General features: G+C 42.2%; 1 protein-coding gene across 10 annotated transcripts in view; it reads right to left on the reverse strand.

Annotated features, from left to right (window-relative positions):
• Window positions 1–26,032, reverse strand: part of nav2a (neuron navigator 2a) — a 189,898-nt gene that overhangs the window by 46,177 nt on the left and 117,689 nt on the right. For 8 of the 10 annotated variants that reach the window (XM_046395136.1, XM_046395150.1, XM_046395119.1 and 5 more), the window contains 7 exons: window positions 25,274–25,326; window positions 15,916–15,988; window positions 14,542–14,785; window positions 11,654–11,787; window positions 2,910–4,158; window positions 1,320–1,429; window positions 1,123–1,231 (listed from right to left, as the gene is read on the reverse strand). In XM_046395136.1, coding sequence (XP_046251092.1) covers window positions 1,123–1,231; window positions 1,320–1,429; window positions 2,910–4,158; window positions 11,654–11,787; window positions 14,542–14,785; window positions 15,916–15,988; window positions 25,274–25,326 — 1,972 coding nt within the window. Of the gene's footprint in view, window positions 1–1,122; window positions 1,232–1,319; window positions 1,430–2,909; window positions 4,159–4,765; window positions 5,427–9,022; window positions 9,142–11,653; window positions 11,788–14,541; window positions 14,786–15,915; window positions 15,989–25,273; window positions 25,327–26,032 lie in introns of those variants that run through there. The other 2 variants (XM_046395165.1, XM_046395173.1) reach the window with 2 other exon arrangements.

Below are 26,032 nucleotides of genomic sequence, written 5' to 3' on the forward strand. Positions count from 1 at the left end.
TCACATGTAAACAAAAGAAAAGCCCTAACACTAAAAACAAAACAACATATCATACTCCATCCGACAATTAAAAATATCATTTTAATGTTATATTGATGATGTTACTTCAGTAGTAAAACAAAAAAAAAACAACTAAGACAGCTTAGTGACTTAGAATCAAATCTCTATCTGTAGTTTCATAATTATATGACTGTCTAATGAGATAACACATATGGATCACCATCAAAACCAGAACAATAACAAATTTAATTCTATTGAAAACTTTTTGAGATACAGTACAAGAAAAGTGCTAAACTAGAAGCTATGAACTGCATTATCTCAGTTAACAGACAGGATAAAAACAAAAGAACCTTTTTGACCTAAAACAGGAAAACAGAACACATGAACCTTGCAACAGAGCCTAAACCAGACTAAAACCAGACAGCTGGGTCAGCACTGAGCAGAGGTCAAAATTCTGTGGGAACAGACGTGATTAGAGCTAAACCTGAATCAAAGATGACATGAAAAAGACATGCCCTGCGATTAAAGCAGAAGATCCCTCAAAAGAAGGATGAGACAGCCAACAAGTTACAAAAACAGAGATAATACCTGTAAGCCGAGACAGACACAGTCGGCTGACCACGAGGCAGTTCAGTCACTGACTCAAATCCCCAACAGTTAGCCTGATTTGGCCTGTTTACCTCTCAGCACTGTGATGATACGCTAACAACAGAGTTTTGTTTGCCACTGCAACAATTTTATAAACTTCTTTATGAGCAATGCTGAACTGACATGAAAAGAATAAATGGCTCAGACAAATCATTTTCAACAGTATTTTGTTACTTTAAGTTTTGTCTAACTTGAAAAATAACCAATACCTTCCATTAATTCTTTCTTAATGTACCTTTTTTATGATTATTCTTGGCAAAATATCAACCATAATTATAATGCTTCTGTTTCTTTCTCTGTTTGTTATTCACCTGAGAGAAAAATTGAATACATTGTACATTTTACAAAGTTTCAGAGTTCAACAACAATTTAGTTTGGTTACTGTTTACCTCAAGCAGCGCAGGTGGAGCTGGTTGGGGTGAAGCACTGAATCACTGTCAGTTAAAAGCAGCTGAGAGACATTTGATTTCTTACCTGTGTGTGACCTGAGTTCCTCGAAGGCTGGACATGGTCTCCTCCAGGTTTTGCCGCAGATCTGCTATGTTTTTGACAGTACGCAACCGCCGTGTCTCTGGGTCCTCACCTGAGTGAGACAAAAAGAGAAACAAGCTCAGAAGCACAATCATGTATTCTGAACAGAGGCTGACCCTGTTGTGTAAGTGATCACCTACCTGAAAGATCCTCAATGGACAGCTGGCTGGTCTTGGTAAAGGAAATGTCTCCACCTATTCCTCCTGAGCCGGTCTCGGGGTTAGCTGGTCCCTCGCCGTCTGTTTGGGATCTGAGAAAACAAACTATGTGAGGGATCAAAGGGGCGATTTCATCGATTCTGAATTACTGCGTATTTAGTGAAAACCTAATATTCAGCAAATTGTCACGAAAGAGGGATAAACCTGATTAAGAATTAAATCTGCTGTGCTTCAAGTCTTGTGACTGGGGTCCAAAATGAACGCCCACTAAGCCCCAAATGCCAAAACAGGTTGTCTTTGAAGGATAAATCAATACTGTTCACCCGCTGTACTGGCTGGCGGTTTTTGAGATGATGACGTCTGAATGCCGAGTTGCACACAGCCTTTGGTCTTTGCCTGATCCTAGACTTTGTCCTTGTTGACTGCAGTACATTGAGTGTGAGTGAGTCAAATCCCCTGACTCGAGCTCATTCTGCTCCACACAAAGACAGTTCCTAAACTTTTCATTCCCTTCTGCTTAAATGACCTAACAGTAGTTGAAACTTGAGGTTATTTACATGCACTAACATTTTTTCTGGAAGAGTGTTTTTATTTTAGTTTACAAGTTCTTGGCCTGTGAGGGGAAAAGTCCATTTCAATACTGACTTTACCGGGCCTATTTCTGTAATTTTCTGTCAAACATACTCTTTCTGACAGGTGGAGGCGGTATAATCCTGGTGGTAATCGTACCTGACAGGTGTGTGTGTACACACACACACACACACACACACACACTGAGGAGGTGGGTTACTTAGCTACAGGTCAGGATGGAGAGACAGAGAGAAGGCCCCAGTGCAGGAAGTGTCAGGAGGCTAATGAGAGGCTGTTAGAAAAGACTCATTGAGAATGAGAGGGACCTCCTTCCTTATCACACTGGGACCAAGACCAAGAGGTCAGAGGCACACAACATCCTTGCATATTTGTCAAATACATACATGCATGCATGCACACACACAAAATACACTCCACACACAGATGTGAAATTCCTGGTTAACAGCTCAGAGATGAGTTAGATTCAGATTTTGTACTTTCAGATGGTGCCAGAGAACCCAGTGTTAGATACGTGATGACTTAAAGAAAAGAGTCATCCCAAGCTCTGACTTGAACTATCCTATGACTGTTACAGAGGCAGTTATACACAAACAGTTATACACAAATTTGTGCTTGATTAAAGGCTTAGTTAGACAAGAACAGTTTCCCAGAAATGTTCTCAGGGACATGCCTGAACAAATACTCGGTAAATAATTGTCAAATTCAAGGAGTATTCGCTGAACAATTTGACCTTGTCAATTCTGGAAAACGTGCAGTGTGTATGACTTGTAGTTGGAAGAGGATGTGTAACCTGTGTTGTGGTGGGGCCAGCAAGCCCAACTTCAAGACATTTAAAGTAAAAAGATAATCCATTAAGTTAAATCAGTTCTTACAGAAGTACCTCAATGATTTAGCACTGCACTCCTGTAAGACTGCCAGGCTCACAATGGAGAGTTTAAAATCCAACACTTTAACATCTGTATCCAGGCTGTGTAACCTCACCTGTACATGAAAGGTGCGACGGTGGCCATGTTGGGGTGGCTGTGATGCTGTTGAGTCTGAGGTAGCTGCACACTGACAGTGTTGCTGGCTGTACTCTGTGTACTGCCTCCTCCTGCCACCGGGGCAGTGCTCGTCTTTCCCTCTGTGGAGGCCAGACTGGAAGTAGAGCTGGAGTGTCTGCTGTCCCTGTCTCTGTCAAGGGGGCCTCTGTGCATGGCAAGACCCCCTCCTAACCTCATGCTCCGGGGCCTCTCGCTCACCTCCTTCACTGAGGAAGCTTTCCCCCCGACTCCCGGGGCTTTGCCTCCTGGCTTTGGTATTCCACTGTGTGCAGGGGTGGAACTCTCCTTTTTGGCCACTTTACCCCCCTTGGGAATGAAGCTGGTGATTTTAGAGGTCCTTTTATTTGAGCTGTCAGTGTCTACAGCAATGGGTGCTACTTCCTCCTTTGGGTCCTCCCCCCTGAGCTCTGTCCTGTCAGGAACAGAGGTGCGTTTCCCTGTTTCCTTCCCTTTCTCCTTCTCCTTCCCTCTGTCCTTGTCCTTTTCTTTGTCTTTCTCTGTGCCTCTAACAGAGCCTTTCTTGGCTGTCAAAGCTCTGCTGAAAGTGCGCTGGGCAATGCCCCTCAGGGCGATTTTGGGGCTGCTGGCAGTTGCGGAGACAGTGGTACCTGTTGAAGGAGCTCCACCGTAAGCTGTCCCGTTGCTGGTCCCATTCATTCCCGGCCGAACGTTGCCATCATCTTCTTCCAGGGGGTCTGTGTTAGAGCCAGTCTCAGCTTTCTCCACCTGCCCCACTGCAAGCTGCCTGGTTGGGGCAGCATTGTCAATCTGGGCCCCAACTCCATTGGAAGAGGTGGAAGATTTGGAGCCTCCTTTACTGTTAAAGAGCTTAAGCTTCTCCAGCATTGACTTCTGAGTGACAACCTTAGGAGGTGCTTCACTTGCCAGGACAGCCTTACAGGAGGTATCCTTCTCCTGCTTGACGGACTGCATGACAGATGACGGGGTGTTCCCAGAGGAGGGAGAAGGAGAGGAAGTGTGCTTGGAGCTCAATGACTTGCTCCTCCAGGGCTTGCCGTTGCTGTTGGGCTGGGGAATGGCCGTAGTGGAGGAGGATGTTGAAGATGGTGGAGGAATCAGGACAGAGGTAGCAGCAGGGATGCTGGTGGAGGAGCTGACGGTCACTGCAGATGACGGAGCATGCTCAGTCATCACTGAAGGCTGTGAGGTCATGCCCTCTGAGGAATCTGCACCAGAAAAGAGACATTTTATTTAACAATGAGATAGGAGGCTGCAGCCGAGGAGGAAAAGTCAAAGCAGAGGTAGGATGTCGGAGCGAGAAGAGAAACCAGATGCTGAGGGTGAATCTGCTTTGACCCCACACAACGTGGCCTTATAAGGGCCTGGAGGTGGCCTGTGTTAATGCATCCAAATGTACCATTACTTTTCTTCAGTCTAGCCACCAAAACTGTTAAAAACCCCTCAGCACTAACAATGAGAGGAGCCCATCACAAACTGTTTATAAAAACAATGAGGAGCAGGCTCAAGTACTTTAAAGTCTTGCCAAGCAGGCCAAGTCAAGAAGCAGTGCTGTTGCACTTATAAGGCTTGTACTTATATGGACTACTTTTGGTCTCCGTCCCTCTCCTTAACAAAGAAACAATGTCTGCTTACTTGTACTCAGTCCCTGTAGATCAGATTCAGGATAAAAACACAGTTCAACTTGATGATCAGAACAGAAAGCCTTGTTTCTGCAGTGCAAAGTAACTCCAGTAAAACATTACAGATTTATCAACCAAGAAGATAACATGTGGCTAAATCTGCAACAAGTGGCTCAGCAGCATCTCAACTTACCAATAACCGAAGGAGCAAGATAATAGCTGAAATCCCTGGTGTAAGTCACTGTTTTAACTGAGAGTATCCTGAGGGCTGATGATGTTGTCAGTGTGGTGCTACAGAGAGCACGCAGTTCAGAACACTAACATTTGAATATTCAAACTCCAACGGCCAGTCAGAGAGGGCCCGTACAGGGAGTGCTGGGTGGAATTAATCATAACAGTTCTGTTGCAACACACTCCTCTTACTTTGCGCACACACACACACACACACAAACCTGCATTTATTCCAAGAAACTGCTGCTACTGTGCCTTCTCACACAACTGTAGTCACCACCTTAGACCGATCGGAGTTTGGTTCTTGCTAATTCCTCATACTCGTGTTTTCTTAGGATGAGTCACAAAGCACATTTCAAACTTTTTCCAATATGTTTTTTCCCCCTGGACTGTTGACATTTAAATATTATGTGTATAATCTCACTGCTTTATATAAATTGTGCCCAATGAAGGACTGAGGGCTGAAACCAGTGAGTTTAAGCGATCAAGATTTCTCGGTTCTTTCACAATGTTTTTCAACATGCTTCAATCATTTGAGTGACAGTATCTCGAAAGAACACAGAGCTATGCAGGTTGCTGCTTTAGCACAGAGTTAAGAATGATATTTCATTTTGGGAACCAAGCTGAATTTTTTTTAAATAATGCATTATCTCACACTATTGTGATTTTTAAAAACTTTGTAAAGAAAGAACAATTTTTGTTGCGACCAAAGATTATGCATAATAAATAAATAAATTCTCTGCCTTTCCAATGCTGCACACAAGAAAAAATTAACCCCCACAGTGCTCATTTCATCATCAGTGAAGTTCGCCTTTAAGTCACAGTAGCAACATCAATTCCACATCCATCATATGGTTTCATTGAGCCAGCATTTACGCAGAAAATTAAACACTCAACCCACTTGTATACTCCTTTGTCATCTGGCTCTTCACTTTATTTCATTTTTACGACACCTTTCGTGCCCTAATTGGAAATAGGCGCTTGCTCGCCGCCTTTCCCTTCTCTCCCTGTTTAGCATTTAGTGAGAGTAGTCTGAAACAATGCAGCCATTAGGAAGTGATTAGAGCCCAATTAGCCGTGCTAGCAGTTAGCAATCGGAAAAGTGGGTCAGGTTGCTAATAGCTGGCTTCCTATTGGAGGCGGCTGAATGAGAGGGGGACCTGCTGTGATTATGGAGCAGGCACAGAGAATAAGGGGACTGGCACTGCACGTTTGGGATGACTGAAGCTTTGATGTGGGCCAGCAGGACGGTCTGTGCTATCCGTGAATTGGGTCAGCTTGGATTTTCAGGTCAGAAAGGAACAGAAGAAGAAAGGCAGGACACAGAGAGGCCCTGGACACTGGGATAACTGGTTGTTGTCAGGACTGGACCCAGTGACCGGGACTTGCACACTCCACTTGAGTTGCCAAGGGTGAAGGAAAGTGGTCAATCTTCAACATATTGTGACTGAAGTGACACAAGAGTAATGGACTTGGACACTGTTGCATCGTAAACCCAATCAAGGTTTCCAGCTATAACACTACCAAAGCATCAGTCAGCAATTTTCTGCCATTATTAACTGAACCTGCTAGTTCCACTTTTTAATGAAGTGACCAGAAGGTGGAGTAAAGATTTTATTTTGGAAAAAAGTGCCACGTGTGTCTTCTTTTTCCAGCACAGATATGTTGAGAAAGGTTCACATTTTAAGACTAAACGACAAGGAAGTGGGTAAAGACCAGGTAGAAAATTTGCTAGTGAATCTTCTGGTTATAAATTGCCACCATGGTGGAATCTGTCTTACCTCTGGCTGCATTTTGACAGACCAGCTTTTCATTATTAAGCACTTTAAGCACTTTCCCTTCAAAAATAAACAGAATGGTCTTGACAGGCCCTTAGAATGGGTCAATGACCTAATGACTCTGTGTAGTCTTGGGTCACATCCTGGAACTGAAGTGCACCACTGCCCATTTCACTGTGCTCGTCAAGCTGTTTGCTTGAGGAAACATGTTGAAAGAATTTCTCTGTTTACAACTCAATTGCTTAATTACAGCAGTCATTAGAGCATAAAATTAAAAGCAGAAAATGACAGCAGAGGAGTACCTTAAGGATCAGAGACCACCACTGCACTTCCTGTCTGCCATAAAAACCTGTCTCACTCTCTCTGACTCTGTTAAAGGGCTGGTTCAGCTGCCTGTTCCTCTCAGAGCCTCCTGATAACATCAGGGCATTTTGGGAAATCCGCCTGTGGACCTAAAGCTGTGTGTGTGTGTGTGTGTGTGTGTGTGTGTGTTCGTGTATGTTAATGCTTGTCTAAAGCTCAGGAAAACCGTGTAATTTCACACAAGTGTCAACACTCTGTCTGTGTGTACGTGTCTGTGCATGCACGTCAAGTATAGGAGAGGGGGGATGTTTTTCCTGCTCAACAACTTCAATTCACAATTGGACAATTCCCCCAAAATCAAGACTACATATTTTTCTACTGTTTACCTGCAGTGCAATTTATCTGACTGGATAATTGTGTTAAACACTGATAAAATTCAGCAGTGTCTCCAGAAATCATAACCCGTTTACTGAAGATAATCCATAGACTTTGTGATGAGCAGTTATACATAGGAACTATGTTCTTTCTGAACATGAACGTTTTAGAATTACATATCATTGAGCAGAAGGAAGTCTGCCTTTACTCATGGATGGGAGGCTTGTGCTAGAGACAGTGCAGGATGTAACATTCATGACATCCTCCTCACGGGAGTTCTAATGTCGGCTAGTTTAGTCATCTTAGTTAGCGAAACTCTTGTCAATGAGTAGATGCATCCCTCCTTCTGTGCAGTGATACGCCTGGTGGGTGTAGTTAGATAGAAAGAGAATAGTTCTACCGATAGCTCCAAAACTTGGCAACTCACACCAAAATAATCCAGATGGACAAATGCTACAGGAAGGAGGAAAAATATATTTTGGAATTTGCAGTGAACCATCTCTTTAACCTCTATGCCTCATACAGGACTCATTACCAGAGTGAATACACTCTGCAGGGCACTGTGACCACTTTGCAGGAAAAAAAAACAAGCAGTAAATGCATTAGAGGCAGTGTCGGCTGATACCGTTAGACATCACAAGCCTTCCAAACCCTCATAGTTGCACTGGTCACAAGACATTAAGCTAAACCTTCTCAGTCAGTCAGTGACTAAATTGCTGACCTGAAAATGCCCTACTTATATACGAGTCTTTCACATAAAGCAAGGCTGAAAACATGTTTATGCTTTGCAACCCAAAGGTCAGAGAAAGATTTCTCACATGTCCTGCACAGAAAGAGCACCGTGAGAACAGTGCCCCCTGATTGGTCAGCTTTATTTCATTTACTGACATCTTCACAGACATTTAATCTGCAAAATCAGCACAAATCAGACTGGCACAAAGTTTGGGGCTGCAGGTGTTTGCTTACTCATCGTGTTCTGATTTCAGAAGCCTGCACTCTCACTCCCTCTCCCTCCTCAGCCATTGTGCTCCAAAAAGTGAGAGGGGCAGCCGGCTTTTGTGCGAAGACAGAAACTTTTTAAAGTTTCTACACATGAATACACTCAAACAGTGACGCTACAGCTCATCAGAAAGCTATTCATTCAGCTCTCTCTCTCACACACACACACACAGCTTCAGGTGCCCCTTGCTTTCTCTCCCTCTCTCTCTGCTCTGTGTCACTTGGTGGACACCCAGACGTTGTCACCTTGTATTAATGCAGAGCAGGAGAGAAGATTCAGGTCTGTTTCCTTACTGTAGAGCCGTGCAGTAACGTGACTCCATTCTAGTGTCAGAGCCATTGACACAGAGCAGATCTGGCCTCACAATAAAAGCTGCAGGTGTCTCTCTAACCATCTATATCTGTGGTAACAAGCATGAGTAACATAATGTGTAGTATCTAAGTCCCAACATGCAATGCTAAACTAATATCAGACAAACACTGAGATTTTTAGTGACACCCTGGAAACAAAAGGAAATTATAATTCAGTGTCATTTTCTCACAAAAGAAACAAGAATTCAAACAAAGAATTTCTCTAAAACCCCTTTAAATCTTCACAAGACACTCTTGATATCCTGTCCTCTAGGAAAAAAAGGCTCTTAAATAAAACTGCAATAAAACTAAATCTTTAAATTATACTTTCAAAATCTCAATGCAAATTACACTTCTGAAACTATAACCTGCGAGCCTAGCTCAAGGTGATCTACAAGTGCATGCTGACTAACCTCATAAGTGCTGCAGATGTCCAGGAGGAACAGAGGAAAAGGAAGGAAAAGGAGGAGATGGACAGGAGGAAAGGGAAGAGTCCCAAACCATGGCCAGCCATCCCAAGAGTGAAGCAGAAGGAGGAGGAGTGTGGTGCGGGGCTATGGTAAAGGGGAGGGGCTTGGCAGTACGTCAACAACAGGGAGGGGGTGGGGGTCAACAAGTGATTCTGCCAGTCAGAATGGTAAGCTAATTTTGTTAATATGAAGTATTTGGATCAGTTGATCTGATCTCTAGCTGAGCTTTGGTGCGTTCTAGGGAAAGACTGTAGTACTTACTACTGCTACCACATATGCTACTACTACTTTTAATATAAAAGAAGTTCAACTTTCTGGAACACGTGTTTATTTGCTGTGATGTCAAGATCAATATGACAGATGCCACTCTCATGGCTGTACCATAAAGAAGCTACAGCCAGCAGTCAGTTAGTAGGAGTCTCAGCTGTTAGCATAGCAACCTCACAGCGAACACGGGACCCCAGCAGGTTGACAGCTGGGCCAAGAAAACAATTGCCTCTTGTTTAGTTTTTTGTTTTTTGTTTTTTGTTTTTTTTTTTACACTTTTTTGTAAAGATGAACCCCACAAGCTATATCTATTTAGTTACTGAGCTTTGGGCATTTTCGCTTGATTCCAGTTTTATGCTGAGCTCAGCTAACTGGTGGCTAGCGGCAGCTTCACATTTAGCATACAAACACGAAAAAAGCAAATAAGCATGTCACTATCCCTTTGATAGCATCGCTTCTTAATTCGCTGGGGTGCAGGCAGACAACTGTTGATGAGAAGCTCCACCATCTCCAGTGTAGCCTCATATCTGAGTAAATGTCCCACTGTGCTGCTTGCAGTGTTGGTCCCAGTTAATTTGTCACTATTTAAAACACACACACACACGTTCTTCCTCTCTATGCCTGCCTCTCTCTGTGGGCGGTCAGAATACTCTGTCTAATGCAGAGTAATGAGTTTAGACTGTGAACACTAACACAGTCTATATAAAGCTTTGGCCCACTGAGTTGTGACAGATGCTATTTCAACACTGGTCTAATACACTGCCAAACACTCAGTTTGTGTTCTGCAGGACAATAACACTGGGCACAATGAGTTAAAGTGGGTCAGAGCAGTTTGGAATAAGCTGTGAGAGGACAGTCCAGACTCGCATGCTAACACACAACAGAAAAGAGGCATATTCTTAATTCTCAGTCACTTTCTGGAAGCGAACTGGTGAACAGTATGCTCACTACACTGCTCATACTGTTGAGCTCTTTATGTTAATTCTGTACAAAAAATGTGAAGAGACCAACTGCTGGATCAAATGAATGAACAGAAAACACTCCTGGTCAAATCATCAGCACATAAGATGAGCAACTGTGCCGGAAAATATCTACTTTGGTTATGAACAATCAAATCTACAAGCCAAGCCATTGTAACTACAATCCCTGTTGATCTTTTTATTAAGAAACATACCTCCATCAAGCCTGAAATTTTGCATATGCTACAGGAGATCAAAATTGCATGCTGTAGGAATCTCATAAAACACTTGGCAGCAGTTTCAGTAACTTGCCATTCAGTTTTGGACATATTTAACTTTTGTCCGCTGCAAAATAAATGTTCTAAATTTGCTAATTCATGCATGTGACTTTCTCCAGAAAAAAAAAAAACACAACTCAATTCAGCAGATTGTTGTCTTGTGACAACAAAGAAAGCAATCGATTATCAGCTTTCGTAAACACAAAGAAGCAATGAAGGTAGAAACTGCAGAAAACAATAATCAAATTGTACTTTGATTAACAATTAAGATGTCTTTTTCACTTTTGGAGGAAGTGACATGATTTATAAGAAATATATTCTGTCTTTTCAGAAATAAAAGTAAAAAAAATACTGTTTGCATAAGATCAATCATCTCCTCAACATCGCCTACAGGGACAAACACAGTCTGTGCACAGGAGCCAAAGGGTCACAACAATACAAAACTCATACCCCAGTAAATCACAGCTTGTCATCACCTCACCTTCTACACTGTGACAGCTACCTTAAAGGAATAACTGGACACAGGTCCAAATGCAGAGCTTCAGATCTGTCCTTACTTACACTGCACAGAACAGTCACTGAGGCTGCAGTGAGAGAGAATGGACCTTTCATCTTATGATCTGAAATACACAATAAACTGAATTGACCTTCGTAAAGGAGGCCATTTATGCTAAAGTCTCCTTTGCTGTTTTCTCTTAATACAGCTGTTTGCACTGCTTTCTGGCACGGCTCTTAAAGCTTTTACTCGGCGTCAAAGCAACAAAGCTAACTTAATATTACTACTATTGTACTACTATTATGGTTATTTTACTATTGTAAATAACCATAACAAAAAGTACGTAGAGAACTCACAGTCACCTTAAATGTGTCCGTAACACCACAACAATTTAAGAGCTGTAAGTCTACGGTCTCTTTTATAACATCTTTCTTGTTCTTTTACACACAAACCTTTGTTTCTCAGCTGAAACACACTTAATATAATATATATATAATAAGATGTCAAGTCCACCCCAACTGTTATGATGATGGATATCAGTATGCAATGTGTGGTTATACATTGCGAGGCCTACCTTTGTTCAGGTGTGAGCTGGCTTTGGTCTTGTCACTGAAGCCCTGGCTGCGTCGGTTCCCAGCAGCACTGACCGAGCCTCTTGGAGGGATGTCACTGCCAGCAGTGGACACCCTCGCTGAAGGGCCGGGAAGTCTGATGGAGAGAGATTCAGAGAAAGAGGAAGAGAGAGAGGGATAAACACAGAAGAGAAAGGAGGGAAGAACAAAAAGGGGCATAAAAAAGACATACACTAAATTTGTTTGGGACAGTGACCGAATGTGATGAAAGTTCAAGTACGGACCCTGTTAATATTCCACATACAGCCTTCATCCCACTCACTGAGGAAACACATTCACTTAGTGCAGTTTTTAGAACATTCATAGTTCTTCTGGGATACACGAACATCCAGCCTCTAAGCTCAAACAGGAATGTATCTCCTAATTAGGACTGAATGATGTTAACTGGCAAATGTGGAGAATCTTGTCCTTTTACAATTGCAAAGAGCATATGCAAAAACGTAAAGAAAAGTACAAGTGTGTTCCTCATGTTACTGTTACTGTCATCCAAAATGTACACAATGCTGGTACATCTGCAGAGGCATCTACTAATAAAGAATTCAGTCTCTGTCTAAAGTAATGGTCAAAAGAGAAAACAAAACACCTTATCATGCTATATATGTTGTATACTGTAAGAAAAGTGTTCAATTAATGTTTAATTATTTTGGGTGTCACCTGCAGCACAAACACATACACACTACGGGTGAGGAAACCCAAGCTGTTGTCTTGTTGTCTTGTCTCTTGTCTTCTGCCATTGATCGACTTCTCATTTTGTGTTCAACAGTTCATTCTCAATTGACTGGTGAATTATTTTGACATTTTATATTAATATTCTTACATACTTAATATACTACTTAATACCATGTGGTCTATAGTTTCAAAGAATTATTATTAAATGTAAAATGTAATTGACAATTGTCAGGGCATGAAACTAACTAACTAAACTAAGGATGTGTTGAGCTTTACAAGTCAAGACTCGTGGAACAGAATATACGCACGATTTAACAAACGTAATCTCGGCTTGCTCTTCTTGGCCCCACCTCCCTCTATACACCTACAGCAATCTCATGGAAACAGATGAGCTCATATCAGTGTGGACTTCTGTGAAAGGGTTGGATGGGCTGACAGAGTGCTCATCCCAGGGGACCTGCAAACTCAGCAGCCTCAGATTACATGTCCTGCTCCTTTATTTCCCTGCATGGATTAGACGGGATATACTAGCCACGGATAAGGCTTGGTGAAATTCATGACACCTTGATTCCATATTGTAAGTCAATCTGTTGCCTTTGGTGAGGTCTGTGAGCCAAGCTGTAATCTAACCAGGCCGTGGCACACAGACTGCTAATGAAATGCTAATTCACCAGTGGCGACATCATCATCATTGAGGGACTGTGAGGCGGATGCTGATAAGCAGATTACAGCTCTCCCTTTCAGCTCTTGTATACATTACAGAAAATCTCATATCCGGCCATTGCAAGGTAATAAGTTTTACCACATTATATAGTCAAGAGTAGCCTCAGATCATTTGGCTTTCAATTATGAAAAAAACATAAAATCTACGTCCCCCCCATGTCTGTTGTAAAATAAATAAATAAATACATAAATAACATCTATAGATATATATCTATAGATATATATCACATACATGTGATATATATCTATTTATACACACACATATAATATAATAAACAAATAAAACAGGCTTTCACTGCAAACTGTGCATGTTGAACGTAAGGGAATTTCAGTTTCATTTACTGTCACATGCCGATAGTAGAGCAGTTATAAAATGCAGCTCAGTTGGAGGAAATCTGTATATTTTTTGACTGAAGCCTTTAAAACTGAACAGGAGAATCTGGACTTTTCATCGTGTAGTTAGACATGCTGACCAGAAGGTGGGGCCATTGCACTGCTTTGGAGAGGAACTGATGTGGACCAGTTGCAATCCAAACAGAATCTGGGATGGGCAGCATGCAAAACCCCATCCTAAATCCAATTTCAAGGTGCATCATCATGTAATACAAAACTGCATGCTAAAAAAGAGGCAAAAGTGAATGAAAAAACTTGAGAGCATCACTGCAAACACGCGCAGAAGGTTGATACTTTGTCATTTTATAGATGCACATGTCTGCCACAGATTCTCTCTGTGTTAATTATTAAGGCTGCATTATATGGGGGATGTGCTTGTCAAGCAACCCCCCCCCACACACACACACTTACTTAAGGGTTATCTAAAGGTCTTTCACAGCCCATTTAGCAGACTTGCCAAATGAGGCGCGCTGCCAGGCAGACAGACAGGGACGTCCGAAAATGGAGCCTGGAGCTTTAGTTCCTATCTGCTCAACACTACCACTCATGCATATTAGATAGTGCTTGTAGTAGATACTGCCCTTAATCACAGACAAAAAAACAACATGAAACTCATCACAGTATGTAAGAAATGTTATCCTTGATTATGGGCAATTTCTACTTTCCTATTACCAGGAATGGGATGGGTAAGGAGGTGTTGTGGAGGTAAGGGAGGAGCAAGAAAACAGAAAGGCAGAAGAAGCTGACCTAGAGGTCTTTTTCTGACCAAGGGAGAACTTGAGAAGTTTACTCTGAGACCCATCCCTAGAGGAAAAGAAAAGAGAAGAGAGAGATATGGAAGAGGACAGAGACAGAGAGGTCTGGTTTACAGTTATAAATGACAGGAAGTGGGAACGCCAAGATTGAGATGACAAAATGATGGATTAGAACAGCAGAAACAGCAAGAAAGTGAAGAATTCATTCAAACCCGTTCACCCAGTTTCAAGGTTACATTCCTAATATTTCCCGTTTCCAGTGTTTGCATGAATGGGCCAGCGACCCTCACCTGGACTGCATCTCGGCCTGTGCTGCTTTCTGGGCTGTAAGAGCAGGAGTCCCATGCGGAGAGTGGCTGAGCTGTGCCGGGGCGCTGCTCTGCTGGCTCAGGGGAGGGTGCGTGCTCTGGCACTGGGCGGCAGGTGGGAGAGAGGGCTGCGAGTTCTGCCGCTGGGTCTGCTGCTGCTGCTGTTTGTAGCGAGACAAGCTGAAGAAGAGGCCGAGGATGGCTTTCAGATTACCATTGCGAATCTCTGTTGGTCACGGAGAAGGACAATGGGGAATTAAAACACAAAAAAAAGAAAGGCGAAAAAGGTGAACAGAGACAAAACTGAGGATGAAAGTTGTAGAAAAATTCAATTACCTCAACCATGCACAATTATAGCTGCAGGGCTGTTCTGTACCAAGAATCTAAAGCTAGTAACATGCCACAGGACAGAATTATATCCACTGCTTTTACTGGCTGATATGGCCTATCAGTATTTTCTCCTTATAATGCGATAATGTTACATTCTTTTATTGCCTTTACCAGCTTACTCATATTAAGTGACACAGGCAGAAAGTCTGATTTATATCTATGCAAAGTAAGCCAGCAGTGTACTCAAAACTAAATTGAAAGTGACAGAAAAACTGACGCGTTTGCGACCAGAAACAAATTGTATGTTTGAGTTTAATGGTCTCAGAAGATTTTGAAAACCCTCAATCATGTTCTCCCTACATGCAGAGAGTTGAAGCTGTCCAGCAATGTCATGTTGTCCATTGCTGTTGAGGATTTCTGAGCTCAGTTGCTCATTAGCTCCTTCATCTGGCACTGACATGACACACAGTGGCAGGCTGCATGCTGGTATTTTCTGCTGCTGTATTTATACAATCTAATTTGCTGTCTACTGCTGGCTTAAGCATGTGACTTGCATGTTCGCGTTTCTTGCTGTGTGGGGACAACACTGTCCTCGGATACTCTGTTCTGCCCACAGATAAGACTTTTAGTCTTAGTCTTTGTACTCTTACTATTATTCTTCCCAGGTTCCTTGTGTGAAAAATATCATGTAAGAAGCCAACATCAGTCTTTTCTTGTTTTTTTTTTTTTTTGAAGACTACATTTAAACACTGCTCTATTATGAGCTTTCTGGTACATTAGTTCTATGTATGGTGTAATCAGCCCCTACTCAGCCTGCATGTATTAATGTGTACTGTCTGGCACTAATGTAGTGTGTCCTGGCAGAAAAGCATGCCAATAACAATGCCTCACAGTATTAAGTTGCCATTCTTTATCTTTTTTCCACAGCACAAAAGACATTTGTTTAGTAGCTAGACCTGGCCTGGTTGAGGTTTGCGTCTACCTCTCTTGTTCCAATGAAAGCAGAAGAGCAGCAGCCCAGCTTACCCTCTGCAGACAGACCCTGGATGTTGACTCCTTTGGCTGCCAGGAAACTGAGGCAGGCATCAATGTTCTCAATCTGGACAGAGAGACGCAGACACAGCTGTAAGACACTGCACCCTGCACATTTTCATCCTCATTTGCATATTTGTATAATGTGAGCAAGCGCGCTGGACTGTATTTGGCACGCTTCTCCTGAGAGTGCGATAGCAAAAACTGGAAGTGAAGATCTACAGAGCTATCTAGAAAGGACCTGGCAAAAAAATGTGCTAACCTGTTACAATTTTCAGAGAAATGGTGCTGAACATGACAAGGCGTAAAATATTGGAATGACAGATTGTATAGCCATCAATATTCACCGACATTTTAAATCTTACACTGTAGTAAGAAAATTCCCAAATCTACCTTGACCTCATAATTCTCTAAATGTATTATATTAATAATATAAATGCTAACAAGCATTTAATCTGCTTATGGATCCAGATTTGCATTAGAATTCACATGACAGACAATCACACCGATAGTGATCCTGACAGTCAATGATTTCTGGTGACTGCATGAACCTTGTATAGGACAATCAGGGCTTTGTAAAGGAGTGGCACATTAAAAATTTCAGGCTAGTCAGACAGTCAAAAGAGGATCCAAACAATGCAGACTTCGGTCAGCATCGAACCATCCACATTGAATAAGTTGCTATGAAAACAGCCATGGTAACCTGAGCAGACTGCTGAGCTGTCACCGGACAGCAAGAGGATTTGATAGGCAGGCTGGCTTTGTTTAGAGCCCATGTGACCCATTATACATCAAGTCTGCTGGCTGACCCATGTAATCACAAAGTAAACCACATAAAACAAGTCATCTAGCAGAGTCAGAGAGATCAAAGTTTACCAACTGTTGTTTTCAATGAACAAACACACCAGGTAAAACAGAAATGATATGGCTATGGCACAGCCGATGCTCTCTCATATTACATACAGAGATGGGCTATAATGTGGTACTTCAGACAAGGCAGCTGACTAAAGAACTGACAAGAACTGACTGAAATGGACATTTAAAAGCATTTTACAGTGTGTTGCACACACAGGTTAAAGACATGCTAAATCTTTTTTAGCATGACATTTATTACAAGTGAAGGTAGATTTATAACACAGTGAGGCTAATCTCCTACAATATACTTACAGTATTTTGAAAGAACAACAGCTCAAAGCCAAGGCAGCACAGATGTAGAGCAGTGATACTTCAAGTGGTTTCTAAATTAAAATACATATGAACCGTGTCCTTTGTAAACGAGGCTGGGTGTGGGCTGCAACCTGGAGGGTGTCGCTCACTAAAGATTAATGCCACGATTACTCTTAATATGCACCAACTAAATATAGCTTGACCTACAGCTCCCTCAGTGGTTCTCCTGTTAGGAAGTATCCGGCTGCGAGGAGAGAAGCTGAATTAATAGCCTCATTTACATCTGCCTGTATTAAAATGTGTGTATATCTACCAGTACTACTGTAGATACTGTTGGCAAATCCACAAATGAACCCAAATCAAGTAAACCCCCTCTTTTCTATCATCAGCTGGGCAATCAGGCAATCCCTATTGTTCTGTCCTCTCTATACCGTATTACTACAAATTACATCTACTTCATCACTATTATTTACTCCCAATATTGTACTATTATCAACTATATCCACTACCACATTACTAGTGGTACACTACTATCATATTTTTATCAGTTACATTCACTATTACATTATGAATAGACACATCCCCTTGTATGTTCCTATTAGTCAGTGACCACTACAATATTCTCAATCAATTCAGCCCACTTCCATATTACCTTTAGTGACGTCTACTACTCGACGGCGACTACTGCAGCCCACTAACGCAGAGTGACACACGGGGATCCAAAACAAACATTTTTTTTCCTTTGATACCGATAGAAGTGGATTACTTACGCAGCATGATCGATAAGATAACTGTGAATTTTAAATTATAGCATTTCATGCACACCTGAGGTTAAGAAAGGCTGAGACACAGTGAGCAAAGAAGAATGATTTAATATTCCATAGCTCTAATAAGATGTGCGGTGTTAAAGCATTGATTTATTCCCTCTGTTCTGAACCCTTGGGGAACACGTATGGGCCCTGTTTATTGGCTAACACATTTCCCAATATCGTGCATATAATCTATCAATATACTGTCTGTCCATGTTAGTATGTGAAGAGTCTGACGGACCTCAGATCACTGAGTTGACACAGCAGTGCTGCCCGTGCTGTCATTTCCGCAACCTCTAACCCGAGAAACAGCTGTTAGAGGGGCTGACATATGTTAGCCTTTGAGGTGGTACAGCAGAAAACCTAGCAACAATAGGAATGTAGACTATGACCCTCTCCAAATACCACAGGGTCCTTAAAAATAAACCTCTCTGAAATGCACCTTTAGCCACACCAACATATCCAAAGACTTTCTTCAATACCCCCCAGCCTAAACTTCTTCTGAGTGACTGAACCACACCCCTACTGCCCCAAATTCCCTGGTAGTTGAAGTTTAAATAGCAGCAGCCTGCAGAAAATACGCTTCATAAAGATACCCCATCACAAATGCCAGGCCTGTCCTGCTGAGATGCTCCCAAGCCCCGCCTTTCGGGGGTATAAATACTGAAACCTCTTGCCATTTGAAACCTGCAGGGACAAGAGCTCAGAAAAGTCAGAGGACTATGATCCAATCAACTACAGAGCCTGAAACCCAGAAGACGATGACAATGACAATCAAGTAAATATAAATACCATTTGCCATTTACAACTTCATAAATTCAAAGATACCCTTGCTTTCCTCATATTTAATATCCACTTCACCTGACAATAAAAGACTTTTCATAATTTGGTCTAAATCAATCACTAAGTCTGAATTACAAATGCATGCAAGACCAATAATTAATTAATCAACAACTGAAACTACTGCTAGCTGCAGGTTTCCTGGAGATGTTGTATGAGATCACATTTAACCAGGAATAAGAAAACTAACCATCAAACACCAAAACAAACCCAGATAATAATAAGAGCTATATCACTGAGCTGCTTTCTGAAAAGACTGTAAAGGTCATTTTGAGATTTTAATCCACAAACTTCAAGCATCTGACTGATGAATGAAAACAAACCTGAGAAAAAGTAACATGACAAAGTTTGAAGACACAGCCAAAAGAGTAAATGAAAAAATGTTTGTTCCATCTCTACTTTACTTGCCGATCAAAACAAAATACATCTAAACAAGTCCAGTCAGAAATCCACAACAATTCCTCTCAAACACTGATCGACACCAATGGTAACTCCTACCTGCCTGGATGTGTGATCTGTTCCTGCAATGTGACTGTCCTGCCTCACCTCACACCTCCATCCACCTCCTGCTGAACTCCCAGCAGCAGCATGCGTCTGGCCAGCCAACAGCCCTCTGAGCAAACACTTCTTCCCATCACACGGATGCTATTGTTGTGTGTGTGTGAGTGTGTGTGTGTGTGAAAGAGAAAGAGAGAGAGAGAGAGAGAGAGAGAGAGAGAGAGAGAGAGGGAGGGAGGGAGGGAGGGAGGGAGGGAGGGAGTGTTGCGAGTCTCAGACAGGATGTGACTGGTAGGAGCTTTTTAAGACTGATACTGAGGCCGATCTTAATGCTCATAGTCTATTATTTTCTGTATTTTACGTTAGAACATTGCAAGTAATTTGCTTTTTGCCCAGAAGTTTATTATTTGTTATTATAAAACAGAGACAGAAAGACAGCATCAAGGGGTCTCAACTGAAACTAGACTGACTGTTGTCACTGTAGGTCTGCAAAACAAACTGGGACAACATCTGTGATACTGAGCTGAAAATAAACTGAAGTCAGACATCAGAGTTCTGAACTCTTAATTAGTTCTCTAACCACAACAAAACAACTGCCTTTTAACTGAATTCTGGTTCACTACAACTTCAGTCTAATTTTTGTGGTTGTGCCCATGATTTCATGATGGATGTTTACAATGGACAGTTTGGGTCATTTTTGTACTGTTTAAATGTTTTCTCCTTCAAATAAGTTTGTCTAACCTGGAGGTTTATTGAAAAGATTCTTATCTGACGTAACTTTAGTGTTGTCTCTGTGTTCCCAGATCCCAGCAATCAACTCGTCTCAAGTCATAATAAACCTGGATTATTCTTCAAACAGTAAGCTAATTCCAAAAAAGATTTACTGAACAAAGGATACATTTTGCAGAAAGCCCAACAGTGCAGGTGTGCTGGTTTGCTCAAGTGAGAACCTCCTCCACACCACCCGACATCCGATATTTCTGACAACGGCCTGATATTCTGCAAAATCTGATCTATCAGTCTAACGACACAGGCTTCGGTTTTCTAACTGTTGGGTCTTGTGGACTCTGATCACGTAACACAGCTGTGAGACAACGTGTCGTGTCAGTATACATGTGTCACGTGTCTGTATGACTGTTTAAATCTGTCAGCATCTGTCTACACTTACATTCACTCTCTCAGGGGCTTTCACAGATAACAGCTACAAGCACACTTGATGATGTCTCTCTTGAGCTTTCACCACCTCAGAGAAGCACTGGTTTTCTCTTCACTGCTCATTGCTATAAAATGCCACCATGACACAAAATCACACGCATCAACCTTAAGCAGCATATTCTGCCTTTATTCACGTCTGCAATATTTCAACATGCCTCTTCTTGTTATTTCTTTTTAAGATTTATTATTCTTCATTTTTGTTTTAGAGTTTCCCAATTATCCTGATGCTTTGGCTTTTATAAAAATTTCCAGTGGCTACACAAACATTTCCCTGTTGAACTGTGTACAGAACAATTAAGGCTAAATTGCTTCGATTTGTTATGTGAAAAACAACTTTGGGACATCTTTGCTTTTTCAGAAGGCTTTTGTTGCAAATTTGTTTTCATTTAAGAGGCCACATTTTTCCAAGGCTGAGGTTTCTGGGATAATTTCTTCTATAATTTATTGTTGTGTCATACCTCCTATGAATAGACTAACTGTTATTCCAACAGATGACTTACTTATGCAACAAATGAGCACAGTATGTCCGTGTTATCAGTATGTACGAGGGGAGAACAAAATGACATGAACGCGTTGCTGCGCATCATGCGATCAGCTCTTTGTCACAAGCTCCACAGAAGTAGCTTTTGTTGCCAGGCTGCTGTATTGGATTGCAATATTCATGTCAAGTGTTTTGTTATTTTGCCTAACCCCTGGAGATGGTGTTTCTTTGTTGCCCAAGGCTCGGAAGACTTCATGTGGAAGACAAACCATCTTCATGGTCACTAAAGGTCTGATCCCTCAGAAATAGACTTGAGGTTTCTTTGGTTGCGTAGGAACAGTTTCTGTAATCGCTCCCCCCTTTTTTTTGTCCGTCATGTGGTTACCTGAATTCTGACCAGCTGACACAGTTGGGAATTTCTCTTTCTCTCCCACACACAAATACAGTGCCGCTCCCTTTGATCAAACATTAACCAGCCAGCTAAATCATTAATACAATATCTTTTGGGTCTTGTCCTGCTTATCTGTATCAAGCTTCACCATGGAAAAGAATACTAAATTCATCTGCATCAAAAAGCCACCAGTCTGTAACTTCGTGCACACTTAAGTCCTGGGTGTATTCCCATGAGATGAAAAATTGTGTGTCACTTTTAGTGAGACTCCACCTGTAGGATAAACACATGGTGAGCGATAAAGAAAAGCTTTACTGCCGGACCACTTTAACGCATTAACACAACACAGAGTATGAGCAAAGAGCCTGGCATCAAGCGGAAGAGGTGCATCCTTTTTTCCCTTCTGTCACTGCTGACAGTTTTTCATCTGTCAGCAGTGTTTTTCATCAAGTCCATTAAAACACCTGGACCTGCTGGTTTCTACCTGCGTGGCCATCTTTGAGTCCACCTTCGTGCCTCTCTCTTTTGCAGCAGTAGAAAATACGCAGGTTGGACAGGATAAACCGGTCCAGCAAACAGGGTAATACAAACACAAGTAATGATTAAATCCAAGAGGGTGTCCATGAAATGAGTAATAGATAATCTTCATATTTCTGCGACTAATATTTTCTCTAGGTCGCACTGGTACACCTGATGCAGCCCAGGTGAAAACATAAATTTATTTCGCAAGCGCATCAACTCTCTCTGTGTTCTCCTGTGAGCAAACCACACTTATGGTAGGATCGTATCGTGGTCTAAACCAATAAGAGACAGAGCTCGGACGGGTCTTTGCCTCTGATTGGCTGTGGTCCTGTTCACTGCTCTAAGTTGTGTGCGTTTTAAAATTTAGTCAGCAAGTTGCCTAACTGAAACGAAAAAGAAAATAAATGCGACAAAACGAGGGAAAAAGAAAAGAGGTTGATACATTGAAAGTTTTTTATTAAGAGAACTAAGCCTACAACCAGCCCTACTATTGTCATTCAATCCATCCCATTACTTCATCCAGCCAAGACACGGAGCCGTCGGTCCCTGGTAAGATGCCAAGCCCCGGTCCTTCGGCTATAGCATCAGGCTCGGAACCAGAGGAGACAACGGAGTCCGAGATAGAGCTCAGCCCGAGACTCACGTGTCTAAAAAACACACTATATGCTGTGACAAGTGTGTAGAGGAAGTGGAAGTATTATAAATCATTATATGGACTGATATATAACATATATTTCATATAGCATTACATCATATGCCCTGCTATAACACCACTGTATAAAACATTCTCTATTATATGCATTTTAAGTGTCTCGTGTGTCTCGTGTCATTTATCGCTGCCCATTCGAGTTTGATCTATCCATCATCGGAAACTCAGAAAAAGCAAAAAAAAATGCGTTGTGCCACAGAAAACGGCTTAAGACACTGGCATGTTACTCATAAGCCATTTGATAAGCTCAAGCAGAGATATTGGTCTATGTTTTGATATGTTGGTCAACTGCGCAGGAAATGGTAATGAAAGCAATTTAATTAGCAGAGACAGAAAAAATAGAAAATCCATTTAAAAAATGTCCTCTGGATACGCTGAAAATAGTCCCTTTAAATTCTGCTTGGTCTTGAAAAAATGTGGTTCACAGTATCTGATGTAAAAATAAATTAAGTAAACAAATTCATTACTAGATTTTAATAGCACTGAGACAAGAACAATGAAATGTTAGGCTTTAGTTTAATTTCCAGGTGAAAACTAGTTCATTAGAGAAGCTGCTGCCTTAACGAGGGATATTTGGATGAGGAAACCCAAGCATGTTTATCTGTGTGTGTGTGTGTGTGTGTGTGTGTGACATCCTGTGTGGTTTTAACAGCTCAGTGTCAAATCAACAATCTTTCTCTGGGCTGAACCCACACAGACAGACACACAAACACACAGAAGCTGACTGGGTGGCAGAGGAATGACCCGATGATGGGGGTCCGTTTAACGAGGATGTGACAGTTGTAAAAACAGCCTCTCTCTTGGTCCTGCTTAGCCAGCATGCTAATCAGCTAGCGTGAGTGTTGTATGGTTCATTCCACTGATGGAGCTTATTTCCATGTTTATTCGTTTAGAGTTTAAGTTAAGTGGTAGCAATTGGCAGCAGCTTTGGAAGCTTTCAGGGATTTGAAAGCGATGAAATAAAGTGCAGTAAAAGTGGGCTCTCATGCTCCTTCACCCCAGCTGCCAACTAAACTCTCAGGACCCGAGTGTGTGTGTGTCTGTGTGTGTGTGTATGTTTGTTTTGACAGTACAACAACACACAAAGCAGACATTTGCATAATGATTGCGCTTGCACCTGCCCTTAGCACTGCTTGAGTGCTTCAGATTTTGCTTTAAAGCTGAAGAACCCAGTGAGATTATACGCTGCGATCCAAAACACTCACTCACTCTCACACACACACACACACACACAGCAATACCTGAACTTACCTTATATTTTGACAGCCCTTATCCAATAAACAATATCACATGGCTTGAATGCACACAAAATATCTTTTGTCTCCCTCTCGACTGACACAAACCATCTATGAAAAACACATAACCATTGCATTGTCTTTAAATAATTCCAAAAAATTATCTTCTTTATTATTTTCTTGTCTTTAAAGCCTTCAAGACATTATTTAAGGTCATGCTGTGTTTGCAGATGACAGAGCAACAGAATGTGAGAGAGGCTGCGAAGGATATTGATAACAACATGACAAAACCACAGAGAGATGCCCAAACCACTGTGAGCGCTGAGTGCAGAACGCTCAATTACAGGCAACTGGGGGGCGTAATTAGCACTAATGGTAAAGGGCTAATTGATAGCGAGCAGCACAGGGAGTACAGAGGGGGTTGGGCCATATTCACGTGTAGGTTAGTACATTTCTGTGATGACAAAGACAAAAAAAAAAAAATCTATTATCTATTCTGATGATGTTGCTTATAATGAACGCTCACGTGGCCAAAGGGGAATGTTGAGATAACATAGATAGCTAATAACCGGCTTTGTGATGCCATGATGTGATGACCACACGTTAGGTCATGTGAAGACAGGTAACCCACCAACATATCTACAGAGAGAAGTTTCTGTAGCTCACAAAGACAATTAAATCAGCGCCAAAATGTGAAGTACTGCAGAACACTGACCATCATCATACATGACGGCAGACCAATTTAAAATACTGAATAAGCACTAGAAGCAGGATGCCCTCATATTTGTCCATGTGAGTAATGAAAAAGGGTTCAGGGATCAGCTGTGCTTCCACCTCCTCCTCAGTTGTTAACTATGGGCGTGTATCTCTCTCTCTTGCTCTCTCTCTCTCTCACTCTGGTGCTTTGAGAGGATTCAGTAGTCTGGCTGGTGGCCAAAAATAGCCCCCTCAGCTGGCACACTGGCCCAATTTACGACCCTTCACATTCAGCCGAGGGCAGCCCTGCCTAGGGCACTGTCGGCTCATTTCCCACAGAGGACACAAAACTGTGAAAACAATGAAATCCCACCGCCAGAGTTACAAAGGAAATCCCACTTACATATCCACTAAATGTCAGCAGAGACATCATCATAACTGGCAGTAAACATTTTCTTTGTCATCAGTCTTTGCAAGCGGAACAAGATGAGCCAAAACTGGCCCCAAAACCAAAGCCTGTGATGCTTTCAACTGTGTGCCAGCTGCCAGAAGTCTGAGCCAGAGGTTTCACGAACGGCAGCCCGCAAGACCACAAAAGTAAAAATAAATGGGCTAACCCTTCCCATCTACAGGGAATCACTAGTGACTTATGCACCGCAGCACCCAGCGAGGGCCACATGTGTTGGTGAGATGAGACATCAAAGGGGTGTGTTACTTCACACAAACACACACACACAAGGAGGTAAATTTCACAGCATTCTGCCAAAACAAACTTAGAAGGTCACTTACCATCTGAGAACGGCTCTTGGGACAGCCATTGATATCATCAATCTTCTCATTGGCTGAGGAGAGACAGAAAGAGGAGGCAGAGACAGAGAGGTAAAAGAAGAGAGAATGAAAAGTCTTTTCAGACGTGCTTGGTGAATGTAATCCTCTCTTTTATTTCCAGTGGAGATCCCTCTGTATGTGTGTGTCCCAGACAGTTGCTGGCTGACTGGGGAGAGTAGAGGTGTTCATCCCAGTGACTGTGTCCACCCCCTCCTCCACTCCCTCCCGCCGAGACATGAAACACTATCTGGTCACAGCAAATGGGAAACGGGGCTGCTGGGGGCCTGAGCAAGATGTGTGTGAAGCTGCTTCTTTTCTAAGGGTGTGTGTGTGATGATGTGTGTGTGTCAAAGATTCCTCCCATCTATTAGAGGCCAAGCCCACAGCAGCTGAGACACGACCATCAACTCACAGCTGACAACTGTGCCAATAGTACGGCTGTAGTCCTGCATCAGGAGGCTCAATGGGGCCCACAGTGCAGCTCCACCTCAGGACCACATATGGCACCACCCACCCTGCGAGAAAATACTCCTCCACCCGCCAGGTGAATGAATACACAGCATCTTTTAAGGTGTTCTTGCCAGTTGCTCTTTACCAGTAAAATAATGGAGAGCAGAGGAGATTTTAATGATCCCTGAAAACATTTATTTAAAAAAACATCATTATGATGTTAGAGATTTCCCAAGACTGGGAGCTGAAGACTAAGCAAAGTGTCTCAAA

This window comes from Scatophagus argus, chromosome 1 (assembly GCF_020382885.2).
Source record: "Scatophagus argus isolate fScaArg1 chromosome 1, fScaArg1.pri, whole genome shotgun sequence".
Taxonomy (NCBI): Eukaryota; Metazoa; Chordata; class Actinopteri; family Scatophagidae; genus Scatophagus; species Scatophagus argus.